Source organism: Lynx rufus, unplaced genomic scaffold (genome assembly GCF_022079265.1).
Source record: "Lynx rufus isolate CCGP_SWC_20201006 ecotype Redwood Valley unplaced genomic scaffold, mLynRuf1.p SCAF_3, whole genome shotgun sequence".
Lineage (NCBI taxonomy): Eukaryota > Metazoa > Chordata > Mammalia > Carnivora > Felidae > Lynx > Lynx rufus.
The window spans coordinates 56,082,510-56,102,129 of record NW_025814845.1 but is presented as its reverse complement, the minus strand read 5'-3'; the positions used below and the strand labels follow the sequence as shown (position 1 = coordinate 56,102,129).

Below are 19,620 nucleotides of genomic sequence, written 5' to 3'. Positions count from 1 at the left end.
CCATTTATGTATCGTATATACTTAATTGCATTTATATTGTCTTTGAAAGTTCTGATCTCGCCAACTAAAACATGTAGTGACTGTCTGTGTCTTAGGACTAAGTCAAAACAAAACAAAACAAAAAACCCAATTAGAAAATTAGTTTACCATGTAATCTCAGGTCAGAGTGAAGTTGGAGAGGGGAGGATAGCTTGTGTTTTGTCCTGGAAAAAAGCTTAAGATAAGGCCTAGCTTAGAAGACTGCTGAATAAGGTAAAGGGTATATGGCCTTATTCAGTACTGAGAACTGTTTGGTTTATTTAGTTTTGTATTTTGATTTTTACCTGGCATTGGGGAGTCCCTGGCTAGCTCAGCTGGTAGAGCACATGACTCTTACTCTCAGGGTCGTGAGTTCAAACCCCACTTGGACATGGAGTCTACTTAAAATAAAAATTAAAAAAAATTTTTTTTAATTAAAAAAATATATATCTGGGGTGGGGAAGGCATGACATGGGTGAAGGTGGCAGTATACATAATAAAACTTTTTATTTTGTAAATGATCAGTTCTTTGTAACCCTGAATTGCCTAAAGTGTGTGTGTGTGTGTGTGTGTGTGTGTTACCATTAAGGCTTTGTACTCTCAACCTATTGAAAATAAAGCTTCTGGGGCTTCAGGGTGGCTCAGTTGGTTGAGCATCCGACTCTTGATTTCAGCTCAGGTCATGATCTCATGGTTCGTGAGTTCGAGCCCCACTCGGGCTCCAGGCTGACAGTGCAGAGCCTGCTTAGGATTCCTGCTCACTCCTCTGTCTCTCTCTCAAAATAAATAAATAAAATTTTTTAGGATGTTTAAGAAAATAATGCTTCCTTTTCATTAAAATGTTTCTTGGTAATACTGTGAAAAAGGAATTACATTTCTATTCTTACTTGCTTTCCAAATGTTAAGTTATATGTACTTTTTTTTTTTTTAAGCACTTAAAGTTGTCAGGGCTATTTTAAGGAATTGTCTGAGTTTCAGACCACATATATGAAGTAACTACTTTTAAATAACCATTTTCCTGATGAAGAAACCAAGGCTAAGAGAGATTAAACATATCGCTGAGGATCAGTTCATTTAGCTAAGTGATGGGGTTGAGAGTCATACTTAGGTGGGTTTGACTTCAAAGACACCCTCCTTAACTACCGTACTCTATAGTATGTTTTTTAAATTTTTTCAAATTAAAAAAACTATGAAATATTCATTTATGAACCACATGGTTTATATTTAATAATATATAGCAATATAGAACTGGGTTGAACTTGGTATTGAATTTGCATTATTTTCCTCCAGGCTTTTTTTTCCCTCTGAGGCTGTTATGTTGTAACCTATAGCTGTTATGTTTTAACCAGAGATCTAATTTCTAGTTTTTATATGGAATTAAGAATTGATCCATAAGGAAAACTAAAAACCTCACCAAATATAAAAGGATTTTTAAAAAGAATTCTTTTGAATAAAATAGCCACAGAAAAAATTCCTCATATGATCATGATTTTATTGAGTTTGAAATTGTTATAGTGGTGGTGAAATTTTATCTGACTATACTACTCAACCAGCTATCTCTGTGTTACAAGTTAATTTCTAAGAAGTTACATAGAAATATTTCTAATTTTTTTAAATTAAAAAATCTGATATGTTAATTGTAGTTGACATGCTTATGTAAAAAGATTGACTGTGTTCTTCTTAAATATGTGGTCTCTATATTGAGGTTTTTCAGTTGGGATAGTCTATCATGAGTTACACTGCTTGTCATAGAGTTTACAAAGTTCCTGCTTAGAGATACTAACTATTCACCCAACAGCTAATTTATGGTCGAGCCGTCTTTCAAACCACCCCATCAATCTAGGTCTAGAATCTATGCTCTTAACCACTGCACTATGCTACCTCCTTTTCAACCTTTTATCTTAAGTATGAACACTGATTTTAATTATATTAACCTGGTAAATTAGATTATAGAAAATAGGTCCACCACCTAGATGGCATCTTTTCTTTCTTTCATCTTTGCATCTTTTCAGCATGTTTCCTTGGCCATAGGGCATATTTACGTCAATTCTTAATTTAAAGAAAAACAAAACAAATGTTAATTTTTTTAAACCTTCAGCGTATAAGTGTCTTTTAAAATATGCTAATGAGTCTTCACATGATCATACTTTAAACTCATTTAATTGATCATTATATGCAGAAACTAATATTTTTAACAAGGATGAACAGGAATCATGTTTAATTTCTGGAACTTGAAGACTGCTGAAGATGAGAGTTTTCACTCTTTATAAGGTTCCCCAAATCTTACATTCTATAACTAAAAATTACCTTTGGTGTGTAAGTATGTGCCACAGGCTCTCTACCTCTCACATAATGATTTTACTGAATCAAGTTTGTCAGGATATATTTGTTTTTATTCGTTTTGTTTGGTTTTGGTTTTGTTTTTTTTGTTTTGTTTTGTCTTGTTTTAAGTAAGTTCTGTGCCCAGCGTGAAGCTTGAACTCACGACGCCAAGATCATGAGTTGCATGCTCTAGTGACTAAGCCAGCCATGTGCCCCTTTCCTGAATATTTTTAATACATTTATATTAAGTTATATCTATCTACCTATATATATAATTTATAGATATAATTTATTTATATATAAAATATATATAATAACATTTAATATATTTTAATAGCATATACTGTGCTGTTATCAACATTTACTTTAGGAAACATCAATAAATGATAGTTTGAAGGAATTATTTGAGACTTTTACTGTATCTTTTTTCATAACGTAGCTCTAATCTTTATTTTGCTGGAATGGCATAACAAAATTTGTATCTGGGTACTGTTAGATACAGAAATTAGTAATGTAGAAACTTTTAAGAACTATAGGTTTTATATGAAACAGTACATCTGGTTGAAGGTTAGAGTTGAATACTGGTAAATTAAATATTTTCTGTATTGTGTGAAATAACATAAATCCATGATTATCTTTTAAAGAGGGTAGACATTAAATTTAACTTAAATGTCAGGACTGAAATTATAAAGTATGTAAAATTATGTTTTGCCTTTAATGGATAAATATAAATATCTTTTGGATATTTTTCCCTTGTTGGTTTTGCAGTATGGAGAACAGTTTCATCACAATGATTTGATGAGAAATATTAAAGAGACCAGGAAAAATGAGTTAATAGTGGTATGCAGTATGCTGCCATTAAAGCATTCTTCTTTCAAATGCATGCATTCTACTTGTTTATGTGAAGTTTTAAGCAAGTTATTTATTATTTAACTGATTATTGTCATTATTCCCTGATAATTCTCATTCTTCCTAAATGCTTTTTTTTTTTTTTAATCTTTTTTGTATTTTATGTGCTACCTCTGACATGTGTAGAGAATGAGAGATTTGGGATTTTGAAGGTTATGGAAGTCTAAAAAAAGCTTAGCCCTTGAAGTCCTAATAATTTTCAAAGTAATTTAATTATGTAGGTATAATTAATAGATATATTTCCTTTTTTATTTTTTGTTTATTTTTACAGACCGTTCAGGTATATTTTTCACCTATATCCCAGCTCATTAAAAGTTGCTTTTTCCGTTAGTATTGCATCTGTCTTATGATTCCTTCTTATTTTTCATTCCTACATAATTGAATAGTCATGTTGATAATTTACATAATATTTTTACATTGAATATAATTTTAGCATTTTTATAAGAATAGAGTCATCATAACAACATCTGTTACATACAAAATTGTATATTTTATGGTATCATAGGCTAAATGGAAATTTTCTTTAGAATGTAGACCTGAATGAGCTTTTAACAAAGCTTTGGGCATCTCTCTCCCTTTCAGGTTTCTCTTAGATATTGATACATGACAATGTGTGTGACTTCTTAGCCAGTGTAATATAACATGACTTTAGTGATACATTGCCTTTCAGAAAGTCATCAACCTATATTGTTATCATTATTTCCTTGATTAGTAGTCTTGAAAACACCTATTTTTTTTTTCTGTGCCTTATCAATCATTGTTAATTTTAACCCAGACTTTTGCTTCAGTTAATTTGTTTCTTGAGGTATTACAAATCAGGATAGTGTTTCTTACCGTTTGGGGATTGTGTAGGTGTGTATTAGGAAGGTGGAAACCTCACTTCAGAATCTTTAAATTCTTTCATTATTGTCTTTAGAAGATTATCGTAAGATATTAATGAAGTTGCCCACTCTTAAGTTCCCCAAGGAATTTGACAAGCCCTCTTTTCTTAGCTTTAAATATTTTTCCTTCAACTCTCATAATACCTTGTTTGTATTTCTTTCATAGTTTGAACTTAAATTTTCCCTTTGCTGTAATCACTAAGCTCCTGGTGAGCAGGGACTGTATTTATTTATCTTTGTCAACCCTGAAGTACCTAACAGAGTACTTTGAACATAAAAGGTGCTTAATAAATGTCAGTTGAGCTGATGTTTTATAATGTGGGAAAAAACCAATATTTTACTAATCCACTAAAATTTCCCATGCTGATCTTTTTCAAAGTTTGTTTGTTCAGTTTCTATTTAAAATTGGCACCACTTTCCTAAATTACTCTTTTAACCCCCAGAAACTCTTAGAAACCTAATAAACTTCATCATAAAGTGGACTCTTCATCATAAAGTTGGCTCTTCTAATGGTCTGTACACTAACAGAGAGAGCATATAAAGCAGAGAGACAACATTATATTGACCTCCATTGGCCGTGCCTTAGGACTGCTTTATGATGGGGAAAGGAGGATTTTGATATCCAGGATCTCCTTGGTTTTTTAAGCCGATCCTTATCAGTTATTAGCTTGTGTGACCATTGGAAGGTTATTTCTCTGAGGCTTTGTCTCTTTTTTTCTGAAATCAAACATAATAATTCCTTCCTTATAAACCTGAAATGAAGATCAAATACTATTACACAGTCAGAGCGGTCACTCATTTAAGTATTCATGTCCTTCTTCATTGTTGTAGTTGGTGCATCTCTCCCTTGTGGCCATCCCTGATCTCTGCAGTCAGTAGCTCTGCTCTCTGCCAGCCTCTTCTGCAGAGCAGCTTTTGCGGTCTCCCTCTTCATCACTGACTAGTAGGCTTTTTCTTATTTCTTGACTCTATCGATTTTGCCTTTTGTCTCTTGTTATTCTTTTTTTTATGACAGAGTTTGGTTTTTAGAGTTATTGACCTTCTGGGAGAAAATGCCGTTTCTTTTTGTATTTATTACATAAATATAATAAATGTTATATAAATATGTAAACATAATAAATATATATTTCATATATGTTTGTTTTATTAGAAATAGTCTTTGAATCTGTAATCCCGTATAGCTGTTGTCATTCATTTAACTTAACTGTCATTTATTGTTTCCTAGGCAAAGCATCACTTAGTGTTGCTAATCTAGAGTACTCTTGTAGTACTTTCCTCTCTAGTAGTCTGCCCCATGAATTCCAGCCATCCTGACCTCTCCAAACTCTGCCTTTTCAACTCAGGGAGATTGACAGGCTGTGTTTGGGTACCCAGTCTGCCCTGAAGCCTTGAAACTCTCTAGGCAATAAGTTGAGTTAATCATTTCTGTCCTCCGAGATCACTGCCATCCATGCACTGCCTCTCTAAACACCATCATTTCAAATAGTTTGCCCCCTCCCCCCCTTTTTTTTTTTGGTTCTTTGAGATAGGAAAACAAATCTTGTCTGTGCTGTTGTCTATGCTACTCCATTAATGGCTAGAAGTAAAAGTGAGTCCAACAGTGTTTAATTTAATCATGTAGTTGTAAATAGCATATGGTTGGAAAATCATACTTTTTTTTCCTTCATGCCTGCTTTAAGAATTGCCCATAAAGTTCAAATGTTATTTTGTAGCCTTTACAAAATCACACGTTAGCCGCTGATGGAAAAAGAACGACTTAATACCCGAATGTTTGATACAGTAGAATGGTACATCTGTATCTGTATTTGGTATAAGTATATATTATATAATTGATGCTGTCATTTGAAAATTATCTAATAAGCTAATCAAAAAATAATTTTTTTATAGACTGAAAGTAATCATGATACGGCGCTAACACTTGCCTGTGCTGGTGGTCATGAGGAACTGGTACAAACACTGCTAGAGAGAGGAGCTAGTATTGAGCACCGAGACAAGAAAGGTAGGGCTTACTTCTGTTAATTTTTTTTTTCTGGAATATTTGTATTTTGTGAAGAAATACTGCTTCTAGGCCTATTGTGATAGATATAATGGAAAACATTATTGTTCTTTTGCTTAGCATGTAGTGAGAAGATCATTATTTTTCCTCTAGGTTTTACTCCACTTATCTTGGCTGCTACAGCTGGTCATGTTGGTGTTGTGGAAATATTGCTGGACAATGGTGCAGACATTGAAGCCCAGTCAGAGAGAACCAAGGACACACCGCTATCTTTGGCTTGTTCTGGGGGAAGGCAGGAGGTAACGTTTTCTCCATTGTAATAATTGTCCATCTGTTTAGCAAATATATGTTTTAACTTTTATGATTTGATGGTAATAGAGGATTGGCATCTGGATTTATCACAGTAACTGTCCTTTTGCTAATAGATAATAATTTCAAGTATCAGTGTTAGCATAAGCTGTCGTGTCAGAAAAATCATGTTTATTATTCTGTTCATCTGAAAGTAGTATCTGCCGTAGGAATCCCTGTGTGTTGCATTCAGGCTAAGGAAATGATTAAGGCATTCCCAATCAAATCTGTAAACTCCTCATAAACAGGGCCTATAATCATTCATCTTTTCCTATCCTAGAGTACCTAGCATGAAAGGTACTTAAGCTCAGCTTCTTTTGCTCTCTATGTATAAGATTAGTAGGGAATTAAGAGCATTCAGTTTTTAGTTGTTCTTTTCATCTTCCCCCACTCCTCAAATCTGGAAGAAAGGTTCTCGGATAAGATTGTATGATCTTTTCATTTTTTTTTAAGGAAAGTAGAACAGCTGGTGTGATCAGGTATAGGCGCAAGAAGTTATAGCTTTACACCCATGTGTGTTTTCTGGCATTTAATGAACAGCTGGGCAACCTAATGTTTTAAATCTGTTTTTTAAATCCAGTTGTAAGGATTTTGATTAGCCAGTTGTGCTGTCTCTGTGGACTGACAACTTTTCAATTAGGGAGTTGTTGAATCTCAGATTTAGGAAGTACTCTGGGTTAACCAGGTCAGTGTCTTACTCAGTTTAGAAATCTTTTACTTTTTTTTTTTTTTTTTTCTGCCATCCTATTATAAAGTTCTCCTGATTATCAAACCTGAATTATGCCTTCCCTAAGTTTCCCCACTATTCTTAATTCTGTTCTTTGATTAATTGAAAGAGGTTTATACTCTCTTATATCTACAGATATTTGAGGCTGTATTTGCCAGTTACCTGTTCTCTATTTGAAGTGTACCCTATTCTTTTGATTATTGGTTTGAGGATATCTTTTCCAAATCCTTCAACTGGCTGTTCTATCCATTATGTCAGTATACCTCCTGAAATACTCTATCTAAAATTACTCTGGCCAGGGAGGTGGTAGGTTTTTACTTCCCTATGTGTGCAAAACCAAACTGCCTCCCACCCTTTGCCTGTCATAACACATCAGGTTATATTGAACTCTAGTCAGCTAAACCCACTGGAGTTTTTAGTAAACCAGAAGATAAAGATTTTTAAGAGGTAGAATAATTCTTGTGCAGAAAGAATGGGAAATCTAATAAAATGGTACATGTATATAGAAAGATAGGAATTAGTGATCCTTTATCTTGTGGATTAAAAAGAATTGGAGCCTAGTGATAATAGTTTTTTTTTTTTTTTATACAATTGTTGCTTTGGCCAATTTATAATTTTTAAATTTATAATTTTTCTCCTTTATATTTGGAATAGATTATAGGTGTGTGGATAGTTAGACATACTTTCTAGAGATGTTTTGCATAGGAGACAACAAAGAATGTGTCTCTACTGTGCTGTTCCTTCTGGTTGATAATGTGAATACATTTGTATTGTTTCCCTTCCTGCATTCCATAGTAGAGGTGATTGGTATATTAAAAGGATTTTAACCCAAATAATAGGAAGTAAATAGTGAAAAAATAAGCTACTTATTTGATAAATTATCTCCACCGCATCAGAAAATGTAGAGATTCCTATTAATCTCAAGTTGAAATGGTATGGCAGAAAATTTTGCAATCAATAACAACATTAAATTGAAAAACTTAGTTGGGAATGAAAATGGTTCTGTTTTGGAATATGATGAAGGTAAAATTTTGATATAACTGAAATTTTCAATCATTGTATAGCTTGAAATAATACTTGCTTCATAAAATAACAATTTTTTCAGTGTTGAATCAAAAAAGAATCAGTTGATTTCCTTCCTTTCAAAGCAGTATTAAAGCCTATAGCATACTATAATCTTTGAGTATTTATTTCTTTCTGGGAATAGACCATTCCCTTTGAGAGATAACTAAGCTCATTTATCTTTGTGTAGTGGAATTAATAACTTTAGAAATTTGATTAGGGTTTTCTACTTTCTTGCTTAAGGGACTCTGTAAAATTTAGCCTAATACCATTTTTTGGTCTTGTGTTTATAACCTTGTCACATAAGCCACCTACTGTTTCTGGCTCTAAAAGCAAAAAAGTGATGGACAGAAAGTCGTAATCTAAAATTAGTCATAGCTTTATTCCTATGAGTAAAGTTTTAGCTTGTATGTTAAGATAAAGCACTGTTCATTAACATTTATTTGTTATTTCCTAGTTAGTATTGTAGGATATTTTACTAATACTAAGTGCAAGGTAGGGGCTCCTGGGTGGCTCAGTCGTTAGAGCGTCTGACTTCAGCTCAGGTCAGGATCTCGCAGTTTGTGAGTTCGAGCCCTGTGTCGGGCTCTGTGCTGACAGCTCAGAGCCTGGAAGCTGTTTCAGATTCTGTCTGTGTCTCCCTCTCTGCCCCTTCCTCGCTCATGCTCTGTCTCTGTCTCTCAAAAATGAATAAACGTTAAAAAAAAATTAAAAAACAATACTAAGTGCAAGGTAAGAGCTATGATCTTGGACAGTCCCTTAACTTTTCTCTGCCTCATTTGTAAAATGAAGGTGAAAATACTAGCACTTGTGTCAAAGAGTTGTTTTGTGCATTAAATGGCATAATGGACAAAAGACGCCAATAAGTACTTAAATAAATGGTAAATGTTTTTCAGCTATCAGGGAATGTAAATTAAAACCCCAGTGGGTTACCACCACACACCCAACTAGAATGGCTAAAATTCTAAAGACTGGCAATACCAATTTTGCCAAGGATGTGGAGCAACCAGGACTCACTTATTATTGGTGGGAGTATAAATGATATAACCACTTTAGGAAAAGGTCTGGCAATTTCTTATAAAACTGAACATACACCCAGAAATTCTACTAGGTGGAACCCATAAGCAATGAAAATGTATTTCTGGAAGAATGTTCATAACAACTTTATTCAAATTTACCAAAAACTAGAGACAGCAAAGCTGTTCATCAGTAGGAGAATAGATCACCTATAGTATATTCATATAATGGAATGGTATGCAATACCCGCATATGACTTTCAAACACTGATTTCATCTATATGAGGATTTAAGATAGATGAAATTAGTCTATAGGTGAGATTGACTGGGAAAGGGGCATGAATAAATAACAGGATTTAAATTACATTAGTTTTGGGGTGCCTAGGTGGCTCAGTCAAGTGTCTAACTCTTGATTTTGCCTCAGGTCATGATCTCATGGTTGTGAGATTGAGCCCATGTAGGGCTCAAGATTCTCTCTCTCCCTCTCTCTGTCCTTCCCCTACTCATGCCCTTTCTCTTTGTCCATTAAAAAAAAAAAAATTATTAGGGGCCCCTGGGTACCTCAGTCTGTTGAGCGTCTGACTTTGTCTCAGGTCATGAACTCAGGTTTTGTGAGTTCGAGCCCTGCATTGGGCTTGCTCCTGTCCGTGCAGAGTCCTCTTTGGATCTTCTGTCCCCCCCCACTCTTTGCCTCTCCCCAGCTTACACCTTCTCTCTCAAAAATAACCATTAAAAACAAAGTATTAAAATTAAAAAAAAAAGTTTTATGCATTTGTCAGTACTCAGTGAATATACACCCAAGTTTTGTGCATTGGTTGTAAGTTATATATTTTACCCCCAAAAAATTTAAAGCAAATAATATTCTAGATAATGATACACATGCTAATGCACTTAAGGGAAATTGCAGGTGTCCATTTTACTTTGAAATGAGATGCATCAGAAAATGGACAGATGAAAGATGTAATAAAGTAAGTGTAGTAGAATATTAATGGTAAAATCTAGGTAGCAAGTGTATGTAAATTTCTTAAGCTTTTCCATATGTTTAAAATTTTTCATAAAATATTGGGAAAAAATAAATATTACTTTTATTCCAAGTTTTTAAACATTGTTATTGATTATAAGTTTAAAAAAATATTTTTAAATCATTCTAAATGAAAAAATCTTATTCCGTTTTACCACTATGTGATGAAATAACAGAGAAATGCTAATTGCTAAGATAGCATTGCACAACAACACACTGAGATCCAGCAGATCTGAGACCCTGGTCTTTCATGAACACACTGTGCCATTTTAACAAATTCCAAAATGGATTTTTTTTCCCAAAATGGATTTTAATTGAAAAGCCTGCTTTCTGTTGGCTTGTAAGAGCTCTTGCTATCATTTGAAGCTGATTTTGTGCAAAGGATTAAAAAAAGGACTTTCCTCTGTTTTCTTATACGATATACCAGAAAAATAAAGAAATCAGAAATACACACTTTGCAAATTGTTTCACCATAAGAAGAAAACACAACTTTTCCTCTTTTCTTTTCAGGTGGTGGAGCTGTTGTTAGCTCGAGGGGCAAATAAAGAGCACAGGAATGTTTCTGATTACACACCTCTAAGCCTGGCTGCTTCTGGTGGCTATGTGAACATTATCAAAATATTACTAAATGCAGGAGCTGAGATTAATTCTAGGCAAGTTTTATTCTCTCTCTATAAGCCCCTTAAGAGTGTTATGACAAAGCTATTTGTAGAACACTTGTATTTCTTACGCCATATTTAGAAAATGCCTTCATTACGAGTTTAGAATCCAAATTGTTAGAGATTTTTAAGATTAATTTTATTTAAGTATTTAAAACTATTCTATTGATATAGAACTTGAGAAACCATCACTTACTCTATTTCTTATGGTACTAAAAGTAAACATAGTTATTATGCTTTAGGATGGAAAGCCCATCTTAATAATCACTTAATAATTTAATAGTTACTTTTCAGCCCAAGTCATTATGTTGGATGAGCTACAGAAAGTAGTCTAGGTCTAGGTGGTAAAAGATTTCTAATGGAGTCTTGGTAGTATCTCATAGACTTACTAGGGCTGAGAAAAATTATTATTTTAAATAGTCCTGCAAACTAAAGAATCAAATCCTGAAATAGAATTCTATAAAATTCATCCAATTTTTTCTGGGACATTTAAATTTTATATCTTTTCCTTTTGTTCTCCCCATACCTCCACCCCCAGAACTGGTAGCAAATTGGGCATTTCTCCTCTGATGTTAGCAGCTATGAATGGGCATACAGCTGCTGTTAAGCTCCTGTTAGACATGGGCTCTGACATAAATGCTCAAATAGAAACCAATCGGAACACTGCCCTTACCTTAGCCTGCTTCCAAGGAAGAACTGAAGTGGTTAGTCTTCTGCTTGATAGAAAAGCAAATGTGGAACACAGAGCTAAGGTAAGAAAAATCTGAGATTTATACATGGATTTATTTATTGCTTCGATATTTAAGGTGTACAGTAGCATTATGCTAATTATAATTTTAGTATTTTCTAGTAACATATATCTTACATATGTATTTAATCAGAAATCATTCTGTGTACTCGGTCAAGCATTAACTCTTGAAAATACTTTAACACTAAATTTTTATAGGTAAAAATGACATACTAGGGTTATCAGCTAGAAAATACGTACTTTGTGAAAGAGAAGAGAGGAAACATTTATTAGTGCCAGTTATATGCCAAGTGCTTGCATCTTGGCAAGTTTTTTTCACAAGTTTTTTTCACAATAAATTGACATTAAGTAGAATCATCTTTCTGGATCACACTGTAACTCAGGCTGTAGTGTCAGTGCTGAAATTTAGTTGTGACTCTTTGTAGCAACTATATCAAGTTGCTCCCCAGGTGGTTCTTTAAACATTTTCGCTCTTTTCAGTCTCTCATGTGTTGCTTTTATTTTTCGCTAAACCTAGACTGGCCTCACACCACTCATGGAAGCTGCCTCTGGTGGATATGCAGAGGTGGGCCGAGTTCTTTTGGATAAAGGTGCTGATGTTAATGCCCCTCCAGTGCCCTCTTCGAGAGATACAGCTTTAACCATAGCAGCAGATAAAGGGCATTATAAATTCTGTGAGCTTCTCATTGGCAGGTATGATGTTATCATGCCCTTCATATGTGACTATGGTGTTACTAGTGATTACTATTCTCTCTGGGCAAATTGTACTATTAAAATATCAAATGTGGTTACTTCTCTAAACTACAGTTGCATGTTTTGTTTTATTTTTTACACCTACTTCTGTTATTTCCCACCTATCTAGAGCTATGCTACGTTGTCTGATTTATTTCAGTGCAACCTAGAAATACTTCTCTTCTTCCTTTCTTGGATGTGTATACACTTTTAAAGTACTATAATACGCTATTTGAACATCCAGCTGTTGGCCTGCATATTCACATCTCCGACACAGTTTGAGTTTTCCAGAGAGTTATCGCTGGAAATCTTAAAAATCTAGCAGCAATCTAAGATTTTGTTGTTGATTTTGTTGTTGTTGTTGTTTTTTAATTTGTTTATATTTTGTTTTTGTTTTTAATAGCAATTAGGGCTTTTAAGTGACAGTTACAGAATTGTTCAAGGTATCAGACAGGATCCAGGGGAATCCCTGCTTTCAGTCGCTTAGAAGTTCCTGCCAGTCTTCCAAAGATGCTTGCCAGCTGAATTGGATTTCTTGCTTTAACAGTCTTAAAGACATTTGCATGGTGTCCTAAGCAGTAGTATTTAGTAGTGGCTGCTATCACCTGTTATTCACCATGAGTCTTACCATGATGCCCACTGAGTGCTAAATCTGCATGTTATTTTTAGATTCATTCTTTTCTGAAGCCACATAATAAAAAATACATAAATACAAGTAAACTGAAATAGATACAAGTGCCTTGTAAGATACTGTTTATGTCTCTTGCATACTGTTTGTTTAATGTATTGATTATGCTATTAACAGGATGTACTTATATTTTTCACTAAATAAAACTTCACATTTTCTCAGGATTGAAACCCAGAATTATGCAGTCATTAAAATAAGAAAAGCAATTATTAGTATACAGTTGTTTTTTAATTTGAAGACTTTTAAATTTGATGGTTAGAAATTCCTTGTAATTTTGAGAGAAAAATGTATTTAAGTCCTTGAATATTATATCTAATATTTCACTTTTACAGAATATTTTTCATATGTTAATAGTTGATTTTTATCGTTATCTGTGTCATTCCATTTATTTTAAACAATACCTGTGTCATTCGTTTAGGGGAGCTCACATTGATGTACGTAATAAGAAGGGGAACACTCCATTGTGGCTAGCAGCAAATGGCGGACACCTTGATGTGGTTCAGTTACTAGTACAAGCAGGTGCAGATGTGGATGCAGCAGACAACCGCAAGATAACTCCTCTGATGGCAGCATTTAGGAAGGTAGAAGTCTTTCATCCTCATTCACTTGGATGTTTTTCAACTTTTCTGGATATGTATAGTTTAGTGATTACTAAAGACTCTCATTTTAGGATTTAGCGGTACTGATGAAAGCAGTAAAATAATAAGCAAATAATCACTCATGGCAACACTGAAAGGTAGACACAGGTATCCCAGAAAAACCATTAATATTACCCATATTGATAAGCTAAGTAAACTTTTAAAAAGTAGTTCTAAGTAGTATTTCCAAAATCGAGTTGCAATCTTAATCTTTCACACAAAATGTAAATCCAATTAAAAGTAACTAATTACTTATGAATGAATGTTTTCTTGTATTAGCACAGCAGGGAAAAAATTAACTTAAATTGGTTTTATTTTTAATCATTTGCTTTAATTACTAGGAACAAGAGAATTATATAATGAAAACCCAGCCACCAATATTTTAAAATGCCTGAAAATCAAATGAACTACATTCAGAAGTAGAAATAAATTTTGTGAAAAGAGAAACTTTGTTTCTCTTCCTATAATGCATAGCACAGAGTGATTTAATAGTTTGGTTGGTCTCTTAAATTCAGCTTTAATTTGTTACTAGGAAAACTGGATTACTGTTCAGTGTTTAAAATTCAAGTTTTGTCATTTTGAGACAGGTAGGTAAAATCCCTTGGTAGGTTCCAAATTATTTTGTTGTATTGAAGATTTTAATATATAAATTGCAAGAAATCATATTTCTTCTTTTTTTTCTTATTATTCTCTCTGTCTGTGCTTTGTACCACCTTGTCCCTAGGTATTCTAGACTACCTAGACACTGAATTTCTTGTTATTTCCTCTTTTTTTCTCTTTCTCTTCCTCTTCCTCACTACCTCTTCTCCAAGCAAGGTAACATATCATTCATCTTCCTAACCACTCCACTATGTTAGTATCCTCTTCTAGAACTTTTTCCTCCCTTCAGTCTCTGTCATCCTTTGAAACCCAATCTTAGTTTGTTAGTCAAAGCCAACATAATCTGGTGCCCTTAGAGCTCATCCCCTATTTTGAATTTCTGATGTGGAGTCTTCTCCTTGCTTGGTCTTTTGTTTGTTACCGTCTCTTACGTCACCATTGCTCTCATCTCAGAAATACCCATATTCTTCATTATTTTTCCAGACTTATTCATTCTTTGTGTATCGTTTAAATCTCCCATTCTACAAAAACACTTCCAATCCTATTTGAGCTCACAGCAGGACATTTAATCCTCTAAACATTGTAGAAGTTCTACAATCTGTTATTTTTATCATTCATTTTGACAAAAATTATCTTGTTACTACTCTATCACGCATATGTCTTCTCTTTCCAAATAGACTTAATTCCTTAAGAACAGTGTTTATCTTTTATATTCTTTTGTATTCATCCCATTATTTATTTATTTTTTAGTATCTACCATGTGTTACTGTAATGGTTGGCCTATTACATTGTACAGAGTACAGCAGTTGCACTTTTTTGTTTGTTTGTTTTTAAAGAAATATATGATTTAATAAGGGGAAGTAAGATCCACATACAAAGTCAGGTAACTGTGAAGTGTCCCATATAATTTAAATACCATAGAAATGTTGGCAAGTTATCAAGAAATGATGTAAATGGCATTGAACTATTCATTAAAAGATAGGAATAGGAATAGTTTAAAAAGATGTAGATGAAAAGGAAGAGATAGGGAAATATACTAAATATAAAAAGTCTGTTTATCAAAACTAGCTAATTCATAGGAATTGTGTTCAGAGAGCAATAGTATAGATTGGAGAAAGAGTCTCTTGAGTCCTGGTCTAAAAGTTTTGAGCTTTACTTAGTGAACTGGGTTACAGTGAATAATATAATCATAGCTCATGCTTTAGGAAAGTGTATCTTATGTCTTTTGTAGTACTAGTATAGTGTTATGCTTTTAGTTTTTATCTGAAAGAACAAAATTGTTATTTCTATTCTTTCAGGGCTTAGAATTGAAATAGGATGCTCACTTATGAATTAGCTAGAAACAAATGAATTTTTTTTTTTTCTTTCAGACATATCCCCATTTCTTCATACTAATTTTTGGCTTGTTGGCTTTTCATTCAGTGTTGTTTAGAATTTTAGATCAGGTTATTCTGTACTGTTTCGGAGGGGTGGGATGAGAATGAACAGTGTAGATTTAACTTATCAGAACCAAAGTTTGTCTCTTTTTCATTTACAGTGCAAATGATATCTAAGACTTTATTTTCTGGCACTGATGTCAAAGTACTCTTAATGAAGACAAGACTATAGATTTACTGAATCCTGTTAAGAGTCTGTTTTCAATCTGATATTGGTATCTGTTTTTTAGGGTCATGTGAAGGTGGTGCGCTACTTAGTCAAAGAAGTCAATCAGTTTCCATCAGATTCTGAATGTATGAGATACATAGCAACCATCACTGATAAGGTAATAATAGTGATTAAGTTCATCCTAGTATATGAGCTAGGGATCACATTTGGTTTTTTTGTAAGTGTGTGTATGTGTATCTCACGCTAAGAAAAAAGTCTTAGTCTAAGCAATAATGTGTGGTATGTAATAGTTTTCATTTATCTAGTATTTGGGAATGCAGTATTGTATTTAAAAGGTGCTTCAGATTATTCAGTTACCTAACGAAGCAATAAAACATTCTCTAAGACCTAACTAAAACTGAGCATAGTACTTTTTATAGTCATGGGCAAGGAAACTTTATGTTTTCGATATAATATAAAAGTTGGAGTAATTATCAGCTTAAGAATGAATTGGCTAGGATTTTTGCTGAAAAAGTAGAGAAAGTGAAATAAATCCTATTAGAGATCTAATTGAGATGTTCCCCTGGTGATGTTTTAATTTGGGGTTTATACTAACATATGACTAAAATCCTAAGACATGTGTCTGAAAATGCAAAGAGGTCAATAAATCTAAAAATGTCTTTCTCAGCAGTCATTACATAATAGTGATCACTTTTTTTTCATGAGTTTTATTTAACATAGCTAATTCATGGTCTCGCCCGCCTGTACATTTCTCTATGATAATTAACATTCCTGGATACCACTGTTTTTTGCTTTTTGTGGGATTTTTTTGGAGGGGTGGGGAGATTAAAAATAAGGCTTTCGTTGAATAGGGAAAAATAGCCCTTTCCTGTTAAATAGTATGTCCCGAGAATGAAATCACTGAGAAAAGTATATAAGTACCCATGTCTATGATTTCTTTAAGTGTGATTCTTGCACAGGAAGTTGTAGCAACAAAGCTTAAATATTTGAAACAGTTCCCGTCAATTAAGTTCTTTAATTTTTTAAACCCATTTTCTTTGTTGACGTTGACCTTTCCCTTCAGCCCATTAACCAGCTGGCATAAATTAATGAAGCTGTGTTTGCTATATGATTTCTTACATTGAAATTTTAGGAATGAGTAATTTTAGTTTCCAAAATACTAGTCACGTGGATGTTATTTTGAAGGACAGTAGAGGCTCTTTGCTTGTGTAACTTAAAAAAACATATACCATTTAGATTATGGTTTTGTTTTTACCCTTTTTTGCCCTACCACTGATGTTTATTGCTTATGTTCATTCAGGTACCTTGATTAAATATCTTTGTGTTTTCAGGAGTCTCTCTAAATGTGAATTGTGTATTGAGGCTGCAAACATCTTAATTTTTTATTTTAGGAGATGCTGAAGAAGTGTCATCTTTGTATGGAATCAATAGTACAAGCCAAAGATAGACAGGCTGCTGAAGCAAACAAAAATGCCAGCATTTTATTAGAAGAGTTAGACTTGGAAAAGGTAATGATAATCTTTACATGTGAAAAATACCAACTTTTTTCCTTTTCCTTCTCCCTAATTTGTAATCTGTTATCTTTTATTTTTCTTTCATTTTGTCTTTTGTTTTTGGTTTAAATTATGTACATGTTTTTCCCTCAAGTTTGGTTCAAATTGAATTATGACTATCTTCAATATCATTAAAAGAATTTTCTTTGTAATCAAATTAACTAAATTTTATTATAGGAATTGAATTCATCTGGAAGTCAGAAAACCTAGCCTCTAATAATCAAGTTGAGTCTTAACGAATGAATGATCTCTTTATCCCCATCCAAATTGATCTTTCACTGATCCTACACCTTGTAATTTGTTGCCAGCAGATTTATCAGAGTACCAAATGCATTACCAACACATAACCAACCAGTGAGTTACAGCCACTTGGTAGAATGTTTAATGAGTTCATTTTTTAAATGGATGATTTCTTTTATACTTTTCTCTTTCAGGCAGAACAACATCATTCCCACCTATTCTCACGGGCAGTAAAATACTCCAAACAACATTTGGTTTTGGCAGTCCCATAGTTCCTTCTTTCTCCCCCTTCCTGTCAATAACTCTGCATTCTGGAATGTAATGCAAATAGTAATCACAGCAAGAAAAGAGTTGGTTGACATTGAATATTATGGAATACATATTCTGCCATATTTCATCTTTTTTAAAAAGGTTAAAAATGCTTCAGATTTAATATTACTGTTTAAATTTATAAAGGATATAGAGTGATAATTTTAATCTTTTTGATTTGAGTCAGCTCCTTTTTTATTATACTTGCTGACTTTGTTAAATTGTGTATTTCAACTTACATAAACAAAATATGAATTATTCTCAACATTTTATTCTAATTTATTTATTTTTTTTAAGTTTATTTATTTTGAGAGAGAGAGAGAGACTGTGCATGCACGAGCAGGGAGAGGCAGAGAGAGAGCGGGAGAGAGAGAGAATCCTAAGCAGGCTCTGTGCTGTTACCACAGAGCTGGACTCAAGGCTCAATCTCACAAACTGTGAGGCCATGACCTGAGCTAAAACCAAGAGCCAAATGCTTAATTGACTGAGCCACCCAGGCACCCCCATTTTGTTCTAATTTAAATGTGAAAATACGCTATTATTTTTCAGAAAATATACTTAATACTGGAGGTTCTTCATTTTTTAAACTCTGGTTTAATTTCTGATCAAACAAATTCACTTTTTTGGTCATTTTGAAATTTTAATTTTTTTTTAATGTTTATTTATTTTTGAGAGAGAGAAAGAGACACAGAGTGTGAGCAGGGGAGGGCCAGAGAGAGGGAGACACAGAATCACACCCAGAGCCCACCGGGGCTCGAACTCATGAACTGCGAGATCATGACCTGAGCCGAAGTCGGACGCTTAACCGACTGAGCCACCCAGGCGCCCCATCCATTTTGAAATTTTAAAACAACATGAGCACATTGAGAGGTAGATAGTTATTATAACTATTACTTGACCTGTTTTCATATTCAGTTTTATCTAATATTTAATGCCTCTTAAATACCGAGCAAAATAATAGGGCCAATTTGTATGATAAAATGTATTATTTTGGTCTTCTCACTAAAAAAAAGTATTATTCCCTTCCTCTTACAGATGGAGAAATTAAATCTATGGGAAGTTAAATAACTTGATTAAGCTAGGGTAGGATTCGAACCCAGTTTTTTCCTTCCAAATTCCCAGGGTCCCACTCATTCCTAAACTGACCATAACATACCTCTTAGTTCTTTTTAGTTCTTTCTTCCCAAAGTATTATAATATCCTGTTTTTGCATTACTCTCCTATTTTTGCACTAGAATTCTTCTGTTTCTAAGTTATATTATGATACTTACTGTTTCTTTTTGCATTTTTATCAAATCTAGAAAGCATCCTTTCTACAACTGAGACATAAATATCTGTTTTTAAATAAAATCTTTAGGGGCGCCTGGGTGGCGCAGTTGGTTAAGCGTCCGACTTCAGCCAGGTCATGATCTCGCAGTCTGTGAGTTCGAGCCCCGCGTCGGGCTCTGGGCTGATGGCTCAGAGCCTGGAGCCTGTTTCCGATTCTGTGTCTCCCTCTCTCTCTGCCCCTCCCCCGTTCATGCTCTGTCTCTCTCTGTCCCAAAATAA

The 19,620-nt window shown here is 33.7% G+C and overlaps 1 protein-coding gene across 4 annotated transcripts in view; it reads left to right on the top strand.

Moving 5' to 3' along the window:
* ANKRD17 (ankyrin repeat domain 17) overlaps positions 1 to 19,620 on the top strand; it is a 165,056-nt gene that overhangs the window by 112,360 nt on the left and 33,076 nt on the right. For all 4 annotated transcript variants that reach the window (XM_047092429.1, XM_047092428.1, XM_047092430.1 and 1 more), the window contains 8 exons: positions 6,018 to 6,129; positions 6,280 to 6,425; positions 10,811 to 10,953; positions 11,498 to 11,711; positions 12,225 to 12,400; positions 13,546 to 13,708; positions 16,032 to 16,127; positions 17,362 to 17,478. In XM_047092429.1, coding sequence (XP_046948385.1) covers positions 6,018 to 6,129; positions 6,280 to 6,425; positions 10,811 to 10,953; positions 11,498 to 11,711; positions 12,225 to 12,400; positions 13,546 to 13,708; positions 16,032 to 16,127; positions 17,362 to 17,478 — 1,167 coding nt within the window. The remainder of the gene's footprint in view (positions 1 to 6,017; positions 6,130 to 6,279; positions 6,426 to 10,810; positions 10,954 to 11,497; positions 11,712 to 12,224; positions 12,401 to 13,545; positions 13,709 to 16,031; positions 16,128 to 17,361; positions 17,479 to 19,620) is intronic.